The sequence below is a fragment of the Anopheles stephensi genome, chromosome 2 (genome assembly GCF_013141755.1).
Source record: "Anopheles stephensi strain Indian chromosome 2, UCI_ANSTEP_V1.0, whole genome shotgun sequence".
In the NCBI taxonomy this organism is placed as follows: Eukaryota; Metazoa; Arthropoda; class Insecta; order Diptera; family Culicidae; genus Anopheles; species Anopheles stephensi.
This window is the reverse complement of record NC_050202.1, coordinates 93,370,841-93,393,280: the sequence shown is the minus strand read 5'-3', so window position 1 is coordinate 93,393,280 and position 22,440 is coordinate 93,370,841. Positions and strand designations below refer to the sequence as shown.

The following is a 22,440-nucleotide window of genomic DNA, read 5'->3' as shown; positions in this document are numbered from 1 at the left end:
TAATCAAGTTGTATTGCCACAGAAAGTGAGCCAATATTATATTCTTATAATTCTTCAATCGCAATCCTTTTCGTTTCTCTCCATGGAACTCATAGCGAAATTGTACGATGATGTGCGATGTTTTTTCCAACTTCCCAATTCGGTAGCCCTAGAAGATACGATTTAACACTAACTTGTTTTCTTTTCTGTAAGTGAAACAAGCAAGTGCCGGAAACTGCTCTTACTAGACAACGTGTCTTGCAGAAATCGTACTGAATCTTCGAAGCCAGTGGTAGACAAATGTGAAGGACAAGAGAATATAAGAAAAAATCAGTCTACATGAATGAATGTATTTTTAAATTACCATCGGAAAGAAACACCGCTTGTTGCCACATGTTCGTTTTTTTAATTGATGAAAGCCGGTCTGGCCCTTTTGCTGTACATGTTGATTTTAGCCATAAAAAAAGTAAAACCCTAGGATTTAAACAGCTCCAAAGTTTTGTTGTGTTAAAGTTGTATTTCTTTTTATTGATGCATGCATGTATTAAACGTTCCGCAGAACCAATTTTAGTTGGAGCATGTGCTGTCATTTGAGATGACCGAAACCAAGGCAGTGTGTGTTGACATCACGGCTGACAGTCAATGTCAGACGGAGCAAATGAGAGAGACAGAGAGTAAGCCCTTGAATAAAATATAATTTTCCTGCTCATGAAATTACGAGACTTGTGCGGAATTGTACATTTGTTGTAATAAAAAAACCCGTACTTAAGTTAAAGGGACGGTCGATATTTACTGGGCCAGCAATGTATTTTTTGGGGCAAGAGAGTTAGTGTACCACGGTGAATAAAACTCATAGTTAAGTTCGCTTTGTTTGGTGTGAAAGGGGAAGGGTTTGCAAGCTGGAAATGGTGTCCAACGGTGCAGTGTATTTATCGGATGAGAAAATGTGGAAAGAGTAGTGCTGGAAAGCATTTGTGAAGTGCGTTTGTGCTATTTCGCTTTGTTACACTAGAACAGGAATACGACCGAATCGATCTTTCTGCAAGAAAGGAAAAAGAATCGAGGGAATGGAAGCGAAAAATGGCAAATCCGGTCCAGCAACCGCAATCTCTGTCGCGTCGTCGGGCGGTGGAGGAGCCAGTGTTACGACGACGATGAAGAATGGGGTGAAGGAAAACCCGAACGGTCCCCGGGTGGTCACCATCTACAAGACAGAAACCGGTTTTGGGTTTAACGTTCGTGGACAAGTGAGCGAGGGCGGGCAGCTGCGATCAATCAACGGCGAGCTTTATGCACCGCTGCAACACGTCAGTGCTGTTTTGGATAACGGGGCCGCGGAACAGGCGGGCATTAAGAAAGGCGACCGGATCCTGGAAGTGTAAGTTTCAGTTGTAGATATTGAGCTGCAAAAGCACGGACCAAACGGTTTGTTCTCTAGAAATCGCCAGAGTAATGTGTAGAAATCAGCCATTTCCAAAAGTTTTGTCGAGCTTATAACGAAATGTTAGCGACAAGACAGGCAAACCAAAAGCAAACCTATGTATATGAAGTTTCATTCGATTTCATTTACTTTTTGCTCGTTGTTTATTGTTTTAATACAAGCCAGATAGCCGCTCGATCGGCGGAATCAAATGATGTAATGGATACGGAAAAACACTATCGAAGCCGGGTCTGCTACCAATGTTTCCCAGAAGAAAAATAACAACGTGGTCCAATACGGCGAATTTACTACGGCTTAATTCTGCGTTTCGAGTGGATGTAAACAGTATGAAATGAAAATATGTAACATATGTTGGGCCATGTAATACTCCCCTTTTTCACAATGTGAATGGATCCTGCATGACGAGATATCCAAATTAAGTGGTTTAATCATTGAATATGCTCGATGAATTGCGTTAAACCTCAGCTGTTGATTATGCATTTTTTCACTGAAGTTGACGCCTTTGAACACAATGTCCACACATCGAACTACATTTTCTGCTGCATCTTCTGCTCAAACAAGGCAACGCTATCCTTATTTGCTTGTGGCTTTCTGCCTGAATTGTGTTTCTTATCTTATTATCCACGAAGGTTTCAAAAGTTTTGGCTGATTCGCGTGCTTTTATCAGATTAGGAGCTCAACAGATCTCAACAGTCAAAGCACCTTGGCACAGCTTCTGGAGTTCTTCGCACTCCTCAGGGTAATTAAGGCACCCAACAATGCTACTAACAGTAATTTGTCAGCACAGAACAACGTGATTGCAGGCAAAGAAACAAAGAACAGAACCAGAAGAATGCGCTCCTAGCCGATAGCTGTTAGCATTTCAGTCGCATGATAACTCTCATGTTGGACAAAGTTATTCCGAACCTTCGCTTATCGGGACGACGGCAAAAGAGTGCGTCAATGTCTGTCCTATACCATTTCATACGAAACGTACGTGAAAATGTACTGCAGCGCTACAAATGCTCGAACAAGTTGTGCGGAAGACGATGAACAATTCGAAACACTACAGTCCTTTCGTGACCTTGACAATATCAGCTGTCCCTCCGATTTGGCCACGAAATCATTGGAACTGATTCTTCATTTTAGGTACACTCAAATATTTTCTTTGGGGCACAGCTGAGGCCCGTTGGATGAACTTGTCTCTTCAACTGGTCTATTCAACTGGGTCGCTAATGAGCCAAAGGGCTGAACTCTGTGAATGGCTCTTGGATGGTTTTGGGGACAAGCAAGACAATTTTTTTCTTGAGACCCTTTCGACTAGGTTTCTTTGTTATCAGAGATCCCTTCGACTACGAGATCTCTGATCGTTTGCTCGTTGAAAGGAGTGTCTCTTTGCGATTTCGATAGGCGCGATACGTAAAAAATACAAAAGACTGTTCTCGTCATGAGGGATTGACTGTATGTTCTATCGGCCACACAAAATGAGTAAGAAAATGAAAAGCTATCACTGCAAGCAGGACGCCACCCGCCACCGGTGAATTTGTGGTGTGTGGATGGTAGTAAATGAATGATGATAGTAAATCCCGCTTTGAGGTTTAGTCGGTGTTGTGTTTCGCGGGAAAATCGCTACAATGCCTGACGATTGTCACGATCTCATGTGAACAATGGCCAGCGGAGCACATGATTCTTCCACCAGGCAGGCACATGATTATAATGATTATACGATAAACCACAGCAGCAGCGCACTACTGTACAGCATACTTTATCAACGGGCCACGATCAGTCTCTGGGTGGTCCCGGTGGTCGGTGGACATCAGTTTGCGTTTCTTGGCTAGATATCCACTTGCGGCAATGCAGCGGAGCATGTTTTCATCCTACTGTGCGGAGAACACTAAGGATGTTTTCATTCCAAAGCATCTTATCGATTTACTGCAAGACAGTGGCAGTGACGAGGAGGACACCAAACCTGCGGATGGTCTCCAAAAGCGTTCTGTCTATCCCATTCCTACCATCAGCGGTCTAGTGGCGGACAGAAGGTTTGTGCATGTTGTGTTAGGAAAACAGGGCATACGCAAAGGAAGTTTTAGCCTGTGCCTACAAATTACAGGCTGTGTAATTGACTGTATTGTACGATGGTTCGCGCACGAAACCATTTTAGCACAATAGCACACATGTGGCAACGACACAATCCAAGTAAAAAGTGATGTGTGTGTTAGGGGTTGAGGCAGTAAGTGACGTTTTACGCGGTACCGTGTTTGAATAGCAGTGAATCGTCAGCGATGCTACCAAGTGTTCTACTTATTCTGATTCTGTTGGCTGATGTGTCGGCCAAAGCAATGACACCAAAGTTCATACAATGTGTTACTATTATTCCCAATTTTAGCAATCATGTAAACGTAGAAGGAGCTACTCATAAGCAAGTGGTAGATCTCATCAAATCTGGAGGAGACACTTTAACCCTGACCGTCATATCTGTCACGCAGCAGGTAAATAGGAGGCAAGTGTTTGCGGTGTTTTGAGCGGTCATTTAATGAAGTCCATACCTCTTTTTAGGAAGCGGAACGCCTCGAACCAACAGAAGATCCCGGCGGATATTCGTACATCGATTATTCGGAGAAGCGCAGCCTGCCCATCAGTATTCCGGATTACAATATCATCCATCGCGGAAATGAGCGATACGTTGTTTTCAACATCCATATGGCCGGTCGACAGTTATGCTCTCGACGGTATCGTGAGTTCTCTAACTTGCACCAACAGTTGAAGAAGGAATTCTCAGGCTTTAGCTTTCCAAAAATGCCCGGAAAATGGCCGTTTCAGCTGAACGAACAGCAGCTTGACGCTCGTCGACGCGGGCTGGAGCAATATCTGGAAAAAGTGTGCGCAGTCCGAGTGATTGCGGAAAGTGACGCAGTGCAGGAGTTTCTCACCGATACGGTGGATGACCTGGCGGCGTCGCCGGTCGATATTAAGATCATGCTACCGGACCATGCGGTTGTGACGGTTTCCGTGCGCAAGTCCGCGAATGCACAGCTCGTTTGGGAACAGCTAGTACAGCGAGCCAATCTGACCTCGTACACACAGCAATATTTTTACTTGTTCGAAATCGTCGAGTACAACTTCGAGCGTAAGCTACAACCACATGAAATCCCTCATCAGCTGTACGTGCAAAACTATAGTACGGCTTCCAGCACGTGTCTGTGCGTGCGGCGTTGGCTGTTTTCTATCGAGCGAGAAATTTCGCTTCCCGTTGGCGAGCAGGCAGCTAAGTTTATTTTCTACCAGGTATATCGCGTGCAGACCAACTTGCGAATCGATCGTCAATATCAAGAGGGTCAATAGCGATTAGTCGATGTGTGACTAATATTGCGATGTTTGTTTTCTCTTCTTCTTTTCGACCCACCTTCCAGGCCGTCGACGAGGTTAATCGCAGCAATATTCGGGCAGATGGACGTTTGTATGAGCTAAAAGCTCTGCAAGATTCAAAAAAGGCTGACGAATATCTATCACTGGCTCGTACGCTACCCGGATACGGCGATATCGTGTTTCCCCATTGTGCGTGTGACAGCCGTAAGGAAGGCCATGTTGTACCAGCAATCGGTATGAAAAGCTTCCGTCTGCACGCTTGCCGGGAAGATGGTTCCCTCGAAGCTCAAACGGTCGAGCTTCAGTGGTCTACCATTTCTCGCTGGGAAAGCGACGAGGAATCGATGGCGTTTTGCTTTCAGTACAGCCGCTCGGACAAACCGCCCCGATGGGTAAAAGTGTTTACGCCCTACGTAAGTGATTGTTTTTCTCATCGTAGCTCATTGTTTGTGTTTGAATTACATTTCCTCAAACTAACTTGTTGTTCCATTATAGCATGCATTCTTGGCAGACTGTTTCGACAGGATAATGGAGGAACGGGCATGGGATGACACGGGAGAGTAAGCAGACGCTTCAGACGCGACATTGCATTTGTAACAGCCACGCCAGAAAAGGTTTGCCAATTCTGAGTAGTTTGACCTGCATGAATGGACACCAAGACGATGTTAACGGCGTGGCGACGCTATCACGCATCGGCAAAATATCTTGTTGCTAATAATTTATTTATGAATCCAACGGCATGATTCTGCTGCTGATCGGCACAATGCCATTCATGTACGCACTCTGTTGGATCTAGCATAAAATTGCAATCTAGCACGAATTGCATTCGCTTAATTTGTATGTAATATGGACAAGACAGAAAAGCAGTAAAGAGCAAGTAACAATACCGTACATTCTGCCATGTTCTGCTATGATCTGATTTAACAAAATATGACTAATAGTGCAGTAGGAAAGCAAAATGCTTGCAATTGCAGGGCACATGCGAAATATTTATCTCCAAGTAGAACATCGAATAGTCTCTCTCTATCTATGTATTCTGTATTCTTGGTTATGCCGCCTGAGTCACTATGATAGGGCTATTCATTGGGAATCAATCCCAAAGTATTAGTAAAAGATTCATCTTTCCGGAGAATCATCGAACGGTACCAACATTCTGACGCTGAGTTTCAAATTTTATGGCTATGTTTGTTTCAACATTGAGGTATCATTTGTTGACAAGTAACATGCCTAATTTGTTAGACCATATTTAACCGTCACAAGAGTCTTAGTGTGTTAATTCTTTAGAAACCACTTTTTTCATTCGCATTTGCTTTCTGTGATACAGCCAGTAGCGTGACGTTGGAAAAGCGTGGAAATCTGGTTCGCTACAACATTAGCTGCCGTGTGAAACAGTATCACTTCAAATGAAAATTAAACAATGTATACTTACGTACTACGGTATGTGTGGTTTGAAACCCTTGCAGTACCGAGGCACCACATTCCAATGTATGCTTATTCTGGTTGTTGTTTCTGTTTCTTCATTCCAATTCGCCATGATGCCTGTACAGCATTACCATGACGCTAGTCTGCAAATTCGGGGTTGGTACGAATTAAAGTTAGAAAGAGGATGGCTGGAATAGGGAAAACGTTGCTGCGCGGGCTTAGGCAGAAGCAAATATCACGACAAAAAAGGAAGTTTGATTAAACCATTTGATTTGGAAACAGTTCAAAGATCTCTGTCCATAATTATGTTAATCGGTGTTGCATAAAACTCACAGGTATTGGCACGTGGACGTAAAAAAAAAAAACAAAATAGAATCAACAACTATGTAGCACTTAGATTTTACTGCTGACAGAACTAAACAAACAATAGAGTGTAGTGTTATACAAATGGTAAGATAAATGAGTGCAGTAGCTCATGAAAGAATGTATATAACATAGATCATGAAACACGATCACCGCTTTAGACTTACTCCACCAACCGATCAATGGAACTCAATGCGTAGGAAAAACAAAGCATCCTATCCTATTTTACTGACCACATTTTTGACCATGTTGTGCACATGTAAAGATTATAGGCTTGTGCACTATTATGGAAGCAATTAGAGAATAAAGATTTCAATTCGAAATGAATAGAGCGTGTAGATAAAGAAGTTAAATTAAAATGAGATTAAACTCATTATATTAAGCTACTATAGTCGATTGCAAATATATAAAATAGAGAAAGAAACGACAAAGTCGAACAAATGCAAGATTAAAGAGAAAAGCGTGAATGCAGTTGCAGTACACTGCACCTCGATTAGGCGTACTGCATTGCAATATTGAGAGTAACACTTGCTGCAAATGCTGAATCATGTTAATTATGCGCTAATTGTTAAATGCTACAACGTGCTCGAGAACTGTTCTGCCTACGATTTTAGTTTTCTCTTATCTGTTAAATCTGTCCAAGCCCAACTACTACTCTCCTGAGCAACAGCTCACAGGCACTGCACTAGATAAACCAATTAGAAATGACAATTTTTAACAAAAGTAATCTTAAGAAATAAGTCCATCTAACCTGATACACGATGATACATGAACACGTTTGCCCGGTACCCAAACCACAAATATATAATGAAGTATAAACGAATACGGAATCTCTTATTATATGCGACCGTGATAAACTATAAAAAGGGTTAGAAATAATACTAACATCGTTGGAATACCAGTACTTTTAGCTGTAAAAACGTTATCCGAAACTGTGCGCTTGGACATTGCAAGTGAAAGAGTTCAAATATTTAAGAAGCACAATTCAAGTTATAAGCAATCATTATCGAAATTCCAACACGCGCATCAAGACGCTTGTCCGCCTGTTCGAGTCTTTACATTGAGTGTGTCACATCTTTTTTGCGTTATCGGCAAAGGTAATAGGTTTGAATTGTTTGATTATGATAAACAATCAATTCACATTATCATCAAAACGATTGCACACTCGTGTGCCTACTGACGACACTGTTGCTTGCGTCCGATAGTCCGAAGAACTAATTGTACTGCAATCACTGCAGGTGAGTGAATGGAAAAGTAATGGAGCACAAGCAATCCCTGGCCAGCATTTATTTTGCAACTGTAGTGACGTCACTTTGCCTGTAGGGACAGCAGTTTTATACATGCGAGCATTTTTCTTCTTTTCTACGAGTTTGAAAGAGACGATCGCGGTTTGTGGTTAAAGTGGAAAAGCCAATCGACGATTTCTCGTGGCTGTCCTGCCTTTGTTTCAGTGGTTTCCTTACTGTGTTGTGAATATTGCCAATCTACGCATAGAGTTCGAGCAGACAGATTAACGGAAACGTGTTAAAACGAATTGACACTTGCTGGAGGTAGAATCATTGAGTATGTGCTTCAGTTTTCCTGAAACAGTACCCCTGTAAAGTGGTAAGTCGTTGGTCGTTATGCAAATTCGATTCAGAATCATTTTTAGATTACAAACCAACGAGTTGCGTTTGATAAGTCTTGTGATAAGTTATGAGCGGTGCATTAGCGTGTTTTAGTGGATTCCAAGAAAATCGATTCTGCGCCTTAACCATTAGATAAGCAAAACTGACTTAAGACATCAAACGTGGATGTGATATCGAGGGATTATCTTATCTTTTGGTACCTCAATATCCGTGTAATAGGATTAAAGCCCCTTTCGGTAGGAAATGTCATAATTGTGCTATCCGGAGCGCTAAATTGATGGGTTGTGGTTATTTCTCCTTATGTTTGTGCATTCGTTGTTGTTTGATATTGTGTTGTAGCTGTGTTGCGAATTATTAGTGACCATTACTTCGACTACCTCTAAGTGTCCCAAAGAGACATGACGCGAATGCGAAACGAAACGTAACAGTACGAAGCGTAACCGTGCTGTATTACCTGAACTGTGATTGAGTGTTTAACCCTTGATAATGCATGAAGTTCTGTGATTCGATTTCTATTTTGCAATTTCTTCCAAAGAGTAAAAGAGAGGGCGAAAGACGTAGGCACCGTATCAACTTGTAGAGTCGAATTGATAGTGTTAACAAATCGCAATCATGCACAGAGGTGCGACTACAACCGGATGGACAGCATGGTGACAGCACGGCACGTCAAGGGTATGGTCAACGCCACCGGGCTGGCGGTGGAATCGAGAAAGAGAACATCCCCTTTGTTGATTCGGATCACGCAGACGATTGCTTTGGTAGCAACAGTCCGACAAGTTCGACAGCGATCAGTAGTATATCGACGGTTGACCAAGAGAACGACACTATGACCGAAAGCCAAGAAAATCTTGCTCGAGCGTACGTCTCGCGGCATCAACCCAGTCTTGTCGAACGGAGAATGCAGAAAAAGTTAACAGTTTCCATCGAAAACAGCCTCAATGATGGGTAGGTGATATAAAAACTAAATATGGCAAAATTTAACTCATCTGCCTCTACAGGGATTTGGTCGAAGAGGCGAAGGACAAAGCTACAGAATTGAAGATGGTTGACGATCGAGCCCGAGCTTTGCGAAGAAATTCCATTTCTTTACCGAGTCTCAACGTTAATGAGCTGGAAGCACTAAGATTGGACCAACAGGGCCACGATGGTTCAGTATCGGTGAGTAAATGTCGCTTGGAGTGCATTTAAGTCGTCAACAACAACAACAGTTCGAATAGACTATGTTAAATAATGAACTCGAAACCCGAGCTTTCGTGTATGGACGCAGTGCAGTGTATTTTACGTTGATCGTCGTTAAATAAGCTCATTTACCACTAAGATTGAAGAATCAAATTGATTCGCTTGATTGGAAAGCCATTATCTAAGCATAACTAAGCGATTAAAGGTGACGTCTGTCGTTTTTGTTGTTGCTTAACGATCTAGAAAAGTTTTGTGAAGCGTTCTGCTGACCGTTTTGCTCAGTAATGGCGTAATTGCAACCATCTTAGCATCTGAAAGGGGTTCGGAATTATGGGCAAACATTGAGATTCGAGCAACCGCAACAACTAGACAGCAAATTGCGCCATTACTTCTTAGCTCGCGGATGCTAATCGAACAACAATAGGTATAGCTGGGTAGTCGATAATGTTGGACAGCGGTTCCATGTTTGCGTTGCTAATTACGGTGTGACATATGCAGGAATGCTTTGCTCATCCCTCGATGATTTCATATTTTCCGTTGAAATCTTTGGGTTTCATAACAATCTATTTTACTAAATTTGAACGAAAATGGTATGTTTTAAAAATATTTTCAACAAATGAACGACCTAGAGAATAAAAAAAAGATGTGCATTTTTGAAATGCTTTCGGTTTGATTAAAGCTTGAGATCCATTACATATATGCGATTCATCGCCTGATATAACAACAGTTACTACATACAATGAATATTTAAATAATAGTCAAATCTTGCTATTACCCCTATTATCATCGCTCGCATGTTTTTCGGTGTACGGAGATTTTTTGACGGAGAATCTAACTCCCAAAAATTTCCTACGGATGTGCCTTATATTGTGGTGATAATTTCCATCTTTCTTGCCATGAGACGCTGTAGCCTGAGCTATCCGAATCACAATCGTCTTCTTTAAAAAATACTGCAGAAGCATCTATTTTTTCTGCTACAAATATCAATGTACCTTCATTCGGTATGAATTGCCCATTCTTTGGAGCAAAGTCTAAAAAGAAATTAAATTAATACAAGTCACTTGCATCGATATGAATGGTTCCTTTCTCTTAATGTATTGTCACTTTTTTATAGGTGATCGATTCGGGATCAGATTCTCTGTCGGGAGAGACTACAGTCACACCAGAAACTCCGACAATACCGGCGAACTTTAAACCTATGTTACAGTTTAATGATAATAGCAGTAGCGACGAGGATGATAAACCGCGTAGCAAGTAAGTAACGTTATAAACTGGATTTCTCCCATGAGCGATAAGATTTGACGTTGTCTAATGTGAGCACATTTCAACAAATTACCTATAAATCACTGCAAAACGCTTATCTTACCAGATACCTGGAATGTATCACGCAGCCACAGGTTGTGCGATTAAAATAGTTCTTTTTTTAATTTTATTTTCGAGCACCTGTTGCCATAACCGCATCAAGTTCATAGGAATGTGCCATGGAAAAGTGTTTGCTTTGCAAAAATGTAATGACCACAGAGCTACGCTATTTCAGTCAGTGTGACAAGGCTGTCGGTTGTAATGTACGCTAGTCGCTATTACTAAGCCTCTTCAGGTCACCTGGGCATTTGGTGCTACGGATGACACTATGCGTGTGTTTGTAATGGAATTTTCGATATGTCAGCTTCTAACTAGCGAACTAGCTGTTTCTTCATGAGAAGTTGGCTGGTGCTGGAATCGATCAACCATTTCCATCCTTTTCGCACATCTCATCTCATCTCTGTACAAGCCTTGTAAGGTAAACATCAGAGGGCAGTTGCAACCGAACGGTCAAATGATTAGACGTGATCAGAGGTGTGGGTATTAGCTTAGAATTGGTAGTTTGATTTCTATACCACTGTGTGGCAGTGCTGTAGAGGGAAGCATTCGACAAATATCGCTAATAATGTCCAATCAGTGTTCAGTGCAGTGTATTTGTGAAGCGGAAGAGTTTGTTCCAGAAGTAGAGCCAAAGTATGCTACCTTCAGCCATTTTGGACAGGGCGGGTAAGGAAAATAGCACATACTATAGTTGCCCACAGTGTGAAAGGTCCATTAATGCTTGATGTTGAGCTTGATGTGTGCCAGCAGTGAATTAACTAAAAAACATCACTAATAAAAAAGCAAATCATTTGCTATGTGTAAAGTGACTGCGCCATCGATAAACGTTTCCAACACAAACTTTTAAAGACGATGCATGTGCATTAACTGCTTGCATTTGCCACTGTACTTGCGGTTGCTTATCAAGTCACCCTCACCTTGTAACGAACTATTCATTCGTTTGCGCTCTGCCCACGCCTCCGATTAATTCCGTGCTGAACCCATATTGACGGCTGCTGCTATCCTTGGTTCGAGGGCCATTCGGATGGCCCATGAATCGAATACACACATGTAGCCCCACGTCCGTGGAGAGACACACTGGAGGCAGTGTTAGCATTTTGTCACCTAAAGCTGAGCTTGGCCTAGTGCTAACGTCTATGTTCCGGTGGGCTCTCAGCTGTGAAGCCGCGAGGAAGCATACGACCGTTTTGTAGAATAACACAACGTCTTCTCTCAGTATCAGCCGTCACTACAGTCTTGGCCAATTCTCTCTCGCGTGCGAGAAAGAATATTATCAACGCAAACACAACCAGTATAAGGAGGTAGCCTTCTGAACGTGTAATGACACTACAGTGATTTGAATGTTTTTAACAACAGGAAGTTTTGCATGAGTAAGCATTTTTGGAATACGATTAAAATGCATCTCGGGACAAAAAGTGTTGTGCCTCCAGCTGTTTGTTAAGTTTTCATATTTTTTCGGCAATAGTTTCAAAATATGACATACCGGCGTGAAGCCGTAATAATTAAAATATAAATAAAAAAATAAGTTCAAAATATGTCCTGTTGATCGCATCGAGCGTCTTCCAGTAAATGGAATTGCTGTTTTAAATTACTGCAAGATAAAGTTTCTTCAAAAAATGACAACAATTTTGTGAAGGCAATCGTGTTCCAAGGTGTGTTTGTTGTCGTCGTTTTCGACGCGACGACGGAGCTCACAGTACAACACGATCCACACCGAACGAATTAACAGCTGTTGTGGGGCGAACGTGGTTCGCGTCAGTGCGTTTGTTACCGCCACAATCGCGGCATTCAACGCGATAAGGTCCGCATCGTCGGTCACTTTTAAGGGCTATTACGCGTTGAGCCGGGACCGCTATTAAGAGTATACTAGTGAATCGTTTTATCCGACAGGTACCTAACTATCTCCAAGTTTGACTATTATCCTAGCCTTTGTTGTGATAAATGACTTAATTTTTTTGTTTCATTTCATCCTTTGCCCGAACATTGCAAAGAAACCTCTTCCGTACCAAACGTCGGTCTTCTATTGCACCGCTGCCAGCCTTGCGGCTGAACGACAAGGAAATGATGTCGAACGACTTCGACACGCATAGTGTGCTGAGCAACCAGGCTTCGATCAGCAGCGCCTCCTCCTTGCTCAGTTTGTTGAAGGAAAAAATGCAGGTAAGTTAACCAGATACAACCAAAACAGATTCGTTTACGGTGGATTCCACAACATCTTCTCGGATTTGGGAATCCCGGGAAGTCCGATGCGCGTCGGCAGCAAGCATGGTGGTAAAAGTTGTGCGCGGGAAGTTTTGTTTTATCGTTTCAACCGGTTTCTGTAAAGTATATGGTATGTGCAGTTCGTTTCGGTGATCTACAGCTTAAAGCAACAGTGTGAATCAATATAAGTAAGACGATGATCGTCGCGACTGAGAATCAGGTTAAGTGAAACAAATTAGAAAATTACGGTGACTGCCGGCGGTGGCATTGTGAGAACAGCGTATCCGGAGGTCTGTACCATTGCGACTGTGTCTGGCATACTCGCTAGTCGGTTCCGTGGAGACAGCGTTTCGTGTAATGTGCGCGGGAGTTTAATGTTCAGCATATTGCTATACAAAGATAAGAACATGAATGCAGTGATGCAGGGCACGCACGCGGAATTGAACGGATTGTGATAATGAAAAGGTTTGTCGAATAAATGAAGGTATTTTTTTTATTGAACAGCATAACAAATGTTGTGAAATGTTCGCCTGTTTAGATTCACTAGACACTCAGCACGATCACACAATGAAAAAGCTATTGTTATTATCGTTTATTCTCACTGGTTTGGAAAAATGGAAAATTTCACTTCAATCGCCCGCCAGCTATTTGCCAGACAACACTTGCCTTTTGAAAAGGGGTTTGATTTACCTATAGATTAGTGGCGAGTGTCTGGCTATCATGCATACAGGATTATACTTTACTGTTATAACTAAAGTATAACTAGCTTACTTGGTTTGGTTTCGCTCTAGCGGTATGAATGGGATAACAGCTTCCACTATGTCATCGGATTGCTTGTCTGAGCTTATTGGACTAGCATGCTTGTAATTCTTTGATAGGTGTCTTGTAGTGTTTTCCTATTAAAAGTGTGCTTTAAGCTTGTGCCTGTACGGAATAATTTTATTCAATCGCATGATCGTGGTTGGTTTTAAAAAAAATTTTTTTTTTTTAATTTAATGTTGTTGAGATCCTTGTTTCTTAGGAGCAGTTTAGATTGCTGATCCACCGTTTGGTATAATTTATTTTAATTTTTTTATTAATTATTTACCTACGTCTTGTAGAGTCGATGATGTGAGAACAATGTTAAAATAATTTATAAAGGTTAGTTGGCAGTTATCGAAAAAGCCATTACACACAAATTTATTGTATAGAGGTATAAATTCAATGACAGGACATACACACAAGACTTATTAGCGTATTTTCATCAAGCGTTTGCTCATTTTCCGAGATTAAGTTGTCGCTCGACATCCTTGATGAATCGCTCCGGGACCTGGCTTTCCTTCATCATCTTGATTTTGTTAGAAATTATGGATTTGATGTTCCTGAAGGAGATAAAAGTATAAACATGGAATGGTTAGTACGATGGAGCCATGTTGGACGTACTACACATACTTATCACGTTTCTTCTCTGCCTCCAGTAAGGCTTGCTGTTCATTTCTAGCAATACGTTCCTTTTCCCGGCGCTCCTGCTCTTTCAGATTCATTTGTTGGATAATCTCTTCACGATACCTTTCGCGTAGCTTGAGCTGTTTGCGCTTTTGCTCCATCTCCTTGGCTTCCTCAATTTTAAGCTTTTCAATTGCTTTCTTGTGCTCCAGCTCATCGCGCGCCAGCTGCATAGCGCGCTCCGTTTTCTGTAAGGACAATCAAACAGATGCAATGATAGATGATAAACTGTGGGATTCAAGTCCTGCTACTTACCACGGCCTCTAATTGGGCGGCTCGTGCCACGGCTAGCTGTTGCTCGAGTTCCTTCTTTTTGATGGCAGCTTCCTTCTCGCGGCGCCGGAATTCTCGTTCTATGTGTTCTTGTCCCCGGCGCAAGTCCATATCGTTTTTCTCCGTTTTGGTATCGAGTAGTTTTTGCTGAATCTTGAGCATTCGGTCATGCTCCTTTTCCCGCACCTCGGCAGCAATTTTGCGCTCAAATTCAAGCTTTTTCTGGCGTTCCATCCGCTGGCGCATATACTCTTGAATTTTGAGCTCGGCAATGCGTTGTTCCTCAAACTCGACCTGCTTGTAGTGCGCGGATAGCTCATACGCTTTCTTCAACCCGTCCCGTACCTGGTTGATGCGATCGTGGCGCTCTTTTTCTTTTCGTTTTTCCTCTTCGGCTATTGCCATTTGAGCCTGCTTCAGAACTCGGGCCTCTTCCTCGATACGTTCCGCTTCCTTGAGACGCATTTTTTCCCGTTCGAGCAATTGATTGCGTATCTCCTCCGAATGCTGGGTGGTTAGCACTTTGTTGACTTCTCGTTTCTTTTCCTCCTCTTTGAGTGCTTTTTCATTCTCCTGAAGCATCATTTTCTCTAGTCGCAGTTCTTCCGTGCGTAGTTCACGCTCGATTTCCTGCTTTTCCGCTATCTGAGCATCCCTAATAATGTGACATTTGGCAGCTAAAATGATGCGATTAGCTCGCTTGACTTCCTCCTCTTGCTCTTGTTTAGCCAGGAATGCGCGATCGATTATTTTTCTGGGACTGGTATCGGAGTCCCGGTCACCATGTCCATCCTCAAGGATGTTGCCAACTTTGCCACCTTTCTGTTGCCGTTCCCGATCGATTTCTTGCAAGCGTTTCTTGCGTCTTTCCGACTCTTCGAGCATATTCTTCTTCTCCACTTCGTTTGCTTTAAACTGAGCCAAACGATCTTCAAGGGTCTTCAGCTTTGCTTTGTCCTGCATCTTTTCGTAGTCCTCTCTGGACCAAAATGCCGGATACACGGATGATTCCTTGCTAGGAATGAGTAGCTTACGAATATTATCCTTGTTCATGATCCGGACTACATTTTTGCCTTCATAAGGGTCATCGCGTTGAAGATGAATGGGTCTCCATCGAAGCATCAGGTCGCATTCTTGAGGGCTGGGAAGGAAATCGAAGGCAATATTAGCTCCGTGAAAAGAGCACACTTTCTGTGAGGAAGACTTACTGGTGCCGATTGTAAACTCCCGGACGATGCTGTTTTGTGGGCAAATCATTGATGTAGTTCGTTCGGGCTTGAGTTTTGACAAAGTTTTTAGCAGATTTCGATTTAATCGGCATGGTGGAACCAATTAACAGTGGTTTCAAACTGTATAAACCCTAATTTAAAGAGTTTTTTTTTGTAATACGACGGTATTATGTACCGCTCGCGATGCAAACATGTACCGTACTATGCAAATAAAGTTGCTGGTGTTTACTGAGGTATCTAGGCATCCCAAACCGTTTCCTGGTGAAAAGAGCTAACACCACCACCAACACCGCACGTATCCTAGGGAACGTTTGCTGTGTGCGAACTACAGCGAATGACTGTTCACCCGTTTGCCATTGCTCTGAATTGTTTGCTGCGATGTGAAGAATCAGCGTAACATATGGTAACGGTCTGCTTAGTTAAGGTCGGTCGAACCTGTGTGCGAGCACAACAACATCTGTTGCCCAAAAATGTGCGAAAACGTGTGCTGTGGAAGGTGACGCCAAAGAATTGGGATGATAAAAAAGATAATAGTGTAAATCAATATTGTACGCAGATAGATAATACTAGCTTTTCGGTCAAAGATATGCATCGACTCGGTAGCTGACAGTAGTAAGAGGTTTGGGAACGGACGTGTAGGACGTCTATTCGTGTATGTGGAGCTGTGTAGATCAGTTGGTTAGATGATTGGATTAAAGGGAAAGGCCGAAGCCTCTATTGAAGAGCTGGATAAAGCGGCTCAACCAGTGGACAGCGAAATCAGCTCTAACGTTTCGTTATCATGTTTGGCAGAGTTGGACAGTGCCTTTGCAGACGATCGAAGTGCGTCTTGTCGCTCGCGAAAGGTTTCCGTTTGTTATGTCGATCGTGGAAAGCGATCGAGCATTTCATCGCTTGGGGGATGGCTAATGTTAAAACGGGTAGGGATGTATTCCAATTTCGTGTGGAATTCTAACTAGTGCGTCACAAACAAGCTTGACTGTGTAAAGTCACATTATTAAGATAACACGTGGAAGCACAGTGTATTCGCTCACGATAACACGTGTCCCTTACTGCCGGTGCAATCACTGTCTACCAATATTGAATGTATATAACAATAATAAACGCTTGACCAGATATCGGATATGCTAATTATCTGGAGGGCATACAGCGCCTATCTCCTAAGTTAATTTGGTTGGCCAATGATAAAGATGCTCCTGGGTGGTTGTTTTTTCAGCGACTAGCGCTCGTGTTCTCATGTTTGCCCTTTTCATTGACAGAATGTACCCGGTATCATACGCAAGAAGAAACGCGAAACTAAGGACTACAAACTCCGCGTGTTTGTCGGTATGTTGTTTCTTATCATCGTGTTTTTGGTGAGTTATTGGTAAACACACAAAGGAAATGGTGTTTGTGTTTGTGGTGCTAATTAGCTTGGAAAACTTGCAGGTCGGCTACGCGTACGTCATGTACAATCAGAAGCTGTTGGCGAAATCGTACTTCGAGAGTATAAAGTTTCATAAGAAGACTCGGAACTTCCGGCTGCTTGATGGTAAGGGGACGGAGCTGTTAACCGGCGTGCTGGGGACCTCACTGAGCATTGAACAACCGTACAACTGTTTACCGAAGGACCTGAAGGACGATGGCAGTGTGTGCTACGAGTGGAATTCCAAAGCTCGTCTTTACATGAACCTAGCGAAAGCTCCGGGACCGGACATTAAATGCTACTCGTTTCAGTGGGAATCTCTACTTGCCGATCTCTACCCGTCGGATTGCTTCGATGTTTCGGAGGAGCGTGGTTTTTGGTACGGTGGCGGATTGACCAAGGGTATTGAATACATTTTAGGTAAAGCATCGATTCCCGCCGGACCGTTCGTAACCGGTGACATCAATACGCATCAGTGGGGCAATGCGTTAAAGCGATATTTTCTAAACTCGCGTGGTGTGGCAATTCAGGTGGACGAGAAGACTCCTCTATACATAAGCGTCAACACCGACTCCGGACGCCGCTTGTGTTTGCAGGGAAGAAACGATAAATTTGCATTTGTAAACCATCAGACTCGATTTCCCGAATTAAAGTACACTGTTTGCTCGGGGCCCGATATGAAAACGCTCCACAATGGGCTTATGCAGAAGAGCCTGTGGGACGGATTGACGGAAAGGGATAATGATGTGATTAAGTCGCTGTTGCGCGAACCAGTGTGGCAAATACCGGCCTCGAAACAAGAAGATCTCACAGAGATAGCCATTTACAACTACACGGAAAGCATCATAGCACTTGGATACCTTCGACTGGGGCATGTTCTAGTGAACGAGTTTTGGCAGCGAACAATCGGCGACTTCCGTCTGGATGCGGAACGATTTCCTACGCTGGATGAAACAGTCAACATCCTTCACCGGCGCGGGTTCCGTGTGTCGTTTATGATTCAACCCTTCATTAGTACCGAGAGCAGCAACTTCCGAGAGGCGGTGGCCAAAAAGTTACTCATATACGAACGAGAATCGGAAAGAAGCATTCCAGCACTCACGAGGTACAAAAGCACTACCAGTGCCGGTGTGTTGGATGTGACCAACAATGCTTCAATTCCTTGGCTTGCAGAGCAGTTGAAAAAAATATCCGAGACGGTGGAGATTGATTCGTATTTTGTGGATTTTGGAACGGCCTTCAACATTCCCCGATACTATCAGTGCTCCCAAACGTTGGTCAATCCGGACGAATACAAAAACTACTTCATGGAACGCTTCGAAGGCACGTTGAGCATCTTTGGTGTGTCGAGTGCCATATCCGTGCCGCGACCTCCATCCTTCTTGAGCCTACCACCAGTAAACAGCTCATGGAGTGGGTTGCAAAGCATCATTCCTACCATGCTGTCATATGGCATAATAGGCTATCCGTTTCTAATGCCCGGTCCCGTGGGTGGAGATTTTGTGCTGCCTACTCAACAGCTGAAGAAAATGTATTCATACTATTCATTCGACTTGCCACCGCTGCCCGATAAGGAGCTGTACATTCGTTGGCTGCAGCTTGCCACATTTCTGCCTGTTTTGCGTTTTACACACCTACCTTCGGAATATCGGGACGACTCGGTGACGGCAATAGCAAAAGAATTGGCTGACGTTCGACAAAGAGTACTTCCGTTGCTCGAACGCTTTTCGAGCATAGCCATGGACGAAGGACTGCCAATCATACGTCCTCTGTGGATGCTAGACTCGACAGATGTTAATTGCTTTTCGATCGATGATGAGTTCTCGATCGGAGATGGCATGATAGTGGCTCCCGTGCTCGAGCGTGGTGAGACAGTTCGTGAAGGTGTGTTGATTATGTCTGGTACCTCCGGCTGACAATTGAGGTGATATATTTTAATCCGACCTTTTGATTTTCAGTTTATTTGCCCCAGGGAGTTTGGAAAGACGGTATCGATGAATCGTTGCGGAAAGGAAGCCGCTGGATTCATAACTATCATGTGCCGCAGAATAAGGTGGCGTATTTTATTAAAATGCCCGACAATACGCGCTTTTAGATAGGATGGCAAACCAGTGAACATACTATTTATTCTATTAAATAAAGTTTTATTAAATATAAACACACTATCGACATAACACGTATCATAAAAAACGTATGTAAAAGCGTTTAGAAGAAAGCTTCCAGCGTCGCAGCCAGCAGCACAACGGGCATGTGCAGATGTGCAGATCGTACAACCGTCTCATAACGGCATGTGGTTTTGTACTGAGTATGTAGTTGCTTGTACGTACCAACGGGCTGTACAGCCTGGTGAGCCAGCGGTCAGCGATCGACGATACCGATAAAGAGCATTACAATAGATGTTAATATAACATATCTTCTCGCTACTAGCTCACGAACAAATGGATTGATTAGGCACCGTTGTTCCAGCGCTACTCTCGCACCGTCCGAACCGTAGTTTCAGATGCTGTTGTTCACCTCATAGTCCGCTGGTGTCGAGGGTGACGGAAGATCGAACAGATTGCTATCGTCGACGGGAACTATCGTATCGGGACGCTCTGTTTCCTGGCTGGTGATTCGATGACTCTCTTGACAGAGAGGTAAATCTGCACCGCAAGGTTCGTTGTCGTGCGGACGGGGTTTATTGCTGCAGTGTGTGTCCGGTCGTGCGTTGGAATTGGAATCCACACACAGGATCGATCTCCGGCGTATCGGCACAGGCCCGACTACTTTGCGACAGGTCATGGGACATAACTGCCAAGGACCAACCCACCAGTTGAATGGACACGGATCATCATTGCAGTCGCGAATGATTGGTTCGTGGCGTTTTCCAAACGCATGGCGTAGGCAAAGTTCCTCCTTAGCAACTCCCTTGCCGAGATGATAACAGATCGACTCGCGGAACTGTTTTCCCCCACCGCAGGTTGCCGAGCAGACGGACCAGTCGGTCAGCTTCCAGTAGTACGTAGATTGATTTTTGTTGTTGTGCGAAGGCAGCGTATACTCGAAACGAATTCCAACATGATTGTTTTTCTTCTTGATTACAATCTAGCGGGAAAAGAAGAGCAGAATGTTTCGTACGATTATTCACTGCATTTCTAGCACTCATAATGCGGTTGAATCATTTACAAAAATATGCACGTCCTCCATAATGGGGCCTGGAATTTTGAGTCTCTCCTGGTCATTATCCCGCTCGTAAAGGCACAAACTGTTTGCCACTTCATACTCTCCGGGAAGCTGAATGAAACTGTAGCGAAACGAAAATATGCATAATTTAGCGAAGGTTCGGAAGCAATTTCCAAGCATCCAACGGTACGTACTGATTGCAGTTAAGGTAGCAGTCGTTGCTTGTGGACCGACCAACACCGATATAGTTTTTGGACGGAGATATCTCTTCTATAAGTACATTTCGAGCGCCAGCCGGGATCAGCAACACGTTGTGTAATCCATCGGTAGTGTTGATTTTCTTCACAATTTCACCTTTCTTCACAAAACAAGTGTCACCGACACCTCCACACACACCGCATCTGTCCTCGGTAGCGTTCGAATCGACAACCCAATCGCAGCCGACCGTGCGACAGATGCCGCCTATACACATGTCGTTCGTGCCCAGGTTGCAGAACGTTCCATCCGCGGCCGTATCTCCGAAAGGTACAATCATTGTGTCTTCTGTGTTGCTGCAGTACAGTTCACACGGCTCGTCTACGGGACGGGAGAGAGCAAAAAGTCATGTAAGTGTTCGCAAAACCTCGCTGCCCTGACCCACACTTACTTTTATCGAAATAAGGCAGCCAGCTGTATTTTTCGCCCTTGATCGTATCGTTATCGTGCGAAGAACACTGTTCAGCTCGGAAGCTGGGTGTGCCCATTGGGCACGCCTTCACGTGGCACGTTTTGTAGCGTGCCCGTTCTCCGATGCAAAACATTCCACCGTGAGCCGGGGACGGATGGTCACATTCCCGTGTTTGTTTAGCGATGCCAACTCCGCACGATCGGGAACATTCGCTCCAAGGACTCCAATCACCCCAACCGCCATCGACCGGGGCAGGTAGTTCTTCGACTTCGACACACTTTTGATTTTGGCACCACATTCGCCGTCCGCAGTTGGTTCCCGGAGCAGCGGGCCGCAACATTGTGGTGCACACTTCACCCACTAGACACCAGAGCTGTGTGCAGATTTCGTCCAGCTTGGAGCATACGGTCATGTCCTCGTCGGTCGAGTTAAACTGTAGTCGGCATTGTAGATCGGCGTTGTACATGGCTCCAGGTGGCAGTTCCGGATACTCGTACTCCTCTTGGCTGGGTGCATCCTCGAGACACTGGCCAAGACCCTGATCTAGAAAATGTGTAATATCTCGCCGACTGCAGTTTGACCATGAAACTTGCATAGTGTCTGCCTCGAAACTGGGTGTCATAATGTGTAGAATCGGTCCTATACGATGATCGCAACCGGTTTTCGCCGTATCGTGGTACATTCCAAAACTGCAAAGATATGGAAAATTCATTAACTCACATCGGCTGGCTTGTATTGACAAACATATGTTTTGCATCATATGCTAAACAAAGAAATGTCTAATCAATTCCATCGAATGCCCTTCGCATCTCATCAAAATGAACTCGTTTGCTCACTGCGGTTTAGCGCCATAAGATTTGGCGTGTTTCACTTCATTTCACGTGTCCAAGAAGATAGTAAAAGAAGTAGGTTCCTTGGCACTAATAAAACCTTGAAAGGTCTTGGCCTTCGATTTCTGGCATTCTGTGACTTGAGGCTGAGGCGACAGCGGCGCCGGTCTTCACACGGCAGGACCAGGTTCAAATCCCAACCAGACCGCCGCTTCCCTCCCGTACGCAGGGCTGACTATTTTGCTACGGGTTAAATCAAGTCACAGAAAGCCAGAAATGGCAGGCCGCGCGAGACCTCTGGAGGTTGTTGTAGTTAGTGCACAGGGAAGAAGAAGAAGAAAGAAGTCAGTCTTGGGTATGGGGAGGCGGTCTGGATAGGATTTGAATCCTGGTCCTGTCGTGTGAAGACCGGCGCTCGGTTTCGCCTCGGCCGCCGGAACGTCCAAAAAAGAAGTACAATCCACAAAA

General features: G+C 43.9%; 4 protein-coding genes across 12 annotated transcripts in view; 2 read left to right on the top strand and 2 right to left on the bottom strand.

Moving 5' to 3' along the window:
• The first annotated feature begins 607 nt into the window (after nucleotides 1–607).
• Nucleotides 608–7,380, top strand: LOC118517584 (sorting nexin-27). The gene is made up of 5 exons (XM_036063859.1): nucleotides 608–1,357; nucleotides 3,786–3,888; nucleotides 3,956–4,684; nucleotides 4,810–5,178; nucleotides 5,261–7,380. The coding sequence occupies exons 1-5, from the start codon at nucleotides 1,047–1,049 to the stop codon at nucleotides 5,327–5,329; spliced, it is 1,581 nt and encodes a 526-aa protein (XP_035919752.1). The 5' UTR covers nucleotides 608–1,046; the 3' UTR covers nucleotides 5,330–7,380.
• Nucleotides 7,381–7,702: 322 nt separating this feature from the next.
• Nucleotides 7,703–19,483, top strand: LOC118517579 (myogenesis-regulating glycosidase). 5 transcript variants are annotated; one of them, XM_036063838.1, is made up of 8 exons: nucleotides 7,703–7,788; nucleotides 8,714–9,123; nucleotides 9,177–9,336; nucleotides 10,472–10,611; nucleotides 12,711–12,879; nucleotides 17,168–17,263; nucleotides 17,337–19,197; nucleotides 19,272–19,408. In XM_036063838.1, exons 2-8 carry the CDS (start codon nucleotides 9,005–9,007, stop codon nucleotides 19,406–19,408), a joined length of 2,682 nt encoding a protein of 893 aa, XP_035919731.1. In that variant the 5' UTR covers nucleotides 7,703–7,788; nucleotides 8,714–9,004. The 5 variants fall into 5 exon arrangements, with proteins under 5 accessions (XP_035919731.1, XP_035919732.1, XP_035919733.1 ...); XM_036063839.1 differs by lacking the exon at nucleotides 7,703–7,788 and adding an exon at nucleotides 7,795–8,155 and having other exon boundaries at nucleotides 19,272–19,483; XM_036063840.1 differs by lacking the exons at nucleotides 7,703–7,788; nucleotides 8,714–9,123; nucleotides 9,177–9,336; nucleotides 10,472–10,611 and adding an exon at nucleotides 10,707–11,385 and having other exon boundaries at nucleotides 19,272–19,475.
• Nucleotides 14,015–16,248, bottom strand: LOC118517583 (cilia- and flagella-associated protein 45-like). Of its 2 annotated transcripts, XM_036063858.1 has the most exons (4): nucleotides 15,888–16,248; nucleotides 14,662–15,820; nucleotides 14,353–14,594; nucleotides 14,015–14,282 (listed from the first exon to the last, which is right to left on the bottom strand). In XM_036063858.1, exons 1-4 carry the CDS (start codon nucleotides 15,998–16,000, stop codon nucleotides 14,177–14,179), a joined length of 1,620 nt encoding a protein of 539 aa, XP_035919751.1. In that variant the 5' UTR covers nucleotides 16,001–16,248; the 3' UTR covers nucleotides 14,015–14,176. The 2 variants fall into 2 exon arrangements, with proteins under 2 accessions (XP_035919751.1, XP_035919750.1); XM_036063857.1 differs by having other exon boundaries at nucleotides 14,036–14,282; nucleotides 14,662–16,214.
• Nucleotides 19,437–22,440, bottom strand: part of LOC118517578 (A disintegrin and metalloproteinase with thrombospondin motifs 7) — an 18,501-nt gene continuing 15,497 nt past the window's right edge. For 2 of the 4 annotated variants that reach the window (XM_036063835.1, XM_036063837.1), the window contains exons 11-14: nucleotides 21,122–21,831; nucleotides 20,670–21,051; nucleotides 20,479–20,596; nucleotides 19,441–20,397 (exon numbers count right to left, since the gene is read on the bottom strand). In XM_036063835.1, coding sequence (XP_035919728.1) covers nucleotides 19,810–20,397; nucleotides 20,479–20,596; nucleotides 20,670–21,051; nucleotides 21,122–21,831 — 1,798 coding nt within the window. In that variant the 3' untranslated portion in view covers nucleotides 19,441–19,809. Of the gene's footprint in view, nucleotides 20,398–20,478; nucleotides 20,597–20,669; nucleotides 21,052–21,121; nucleotides 21,832–22,440 lie in introns of all 4 variants that reach the window. The other 2 variants (XM_036063836.1, XM_036063834.1) reach the window with 2 other exon arrangements.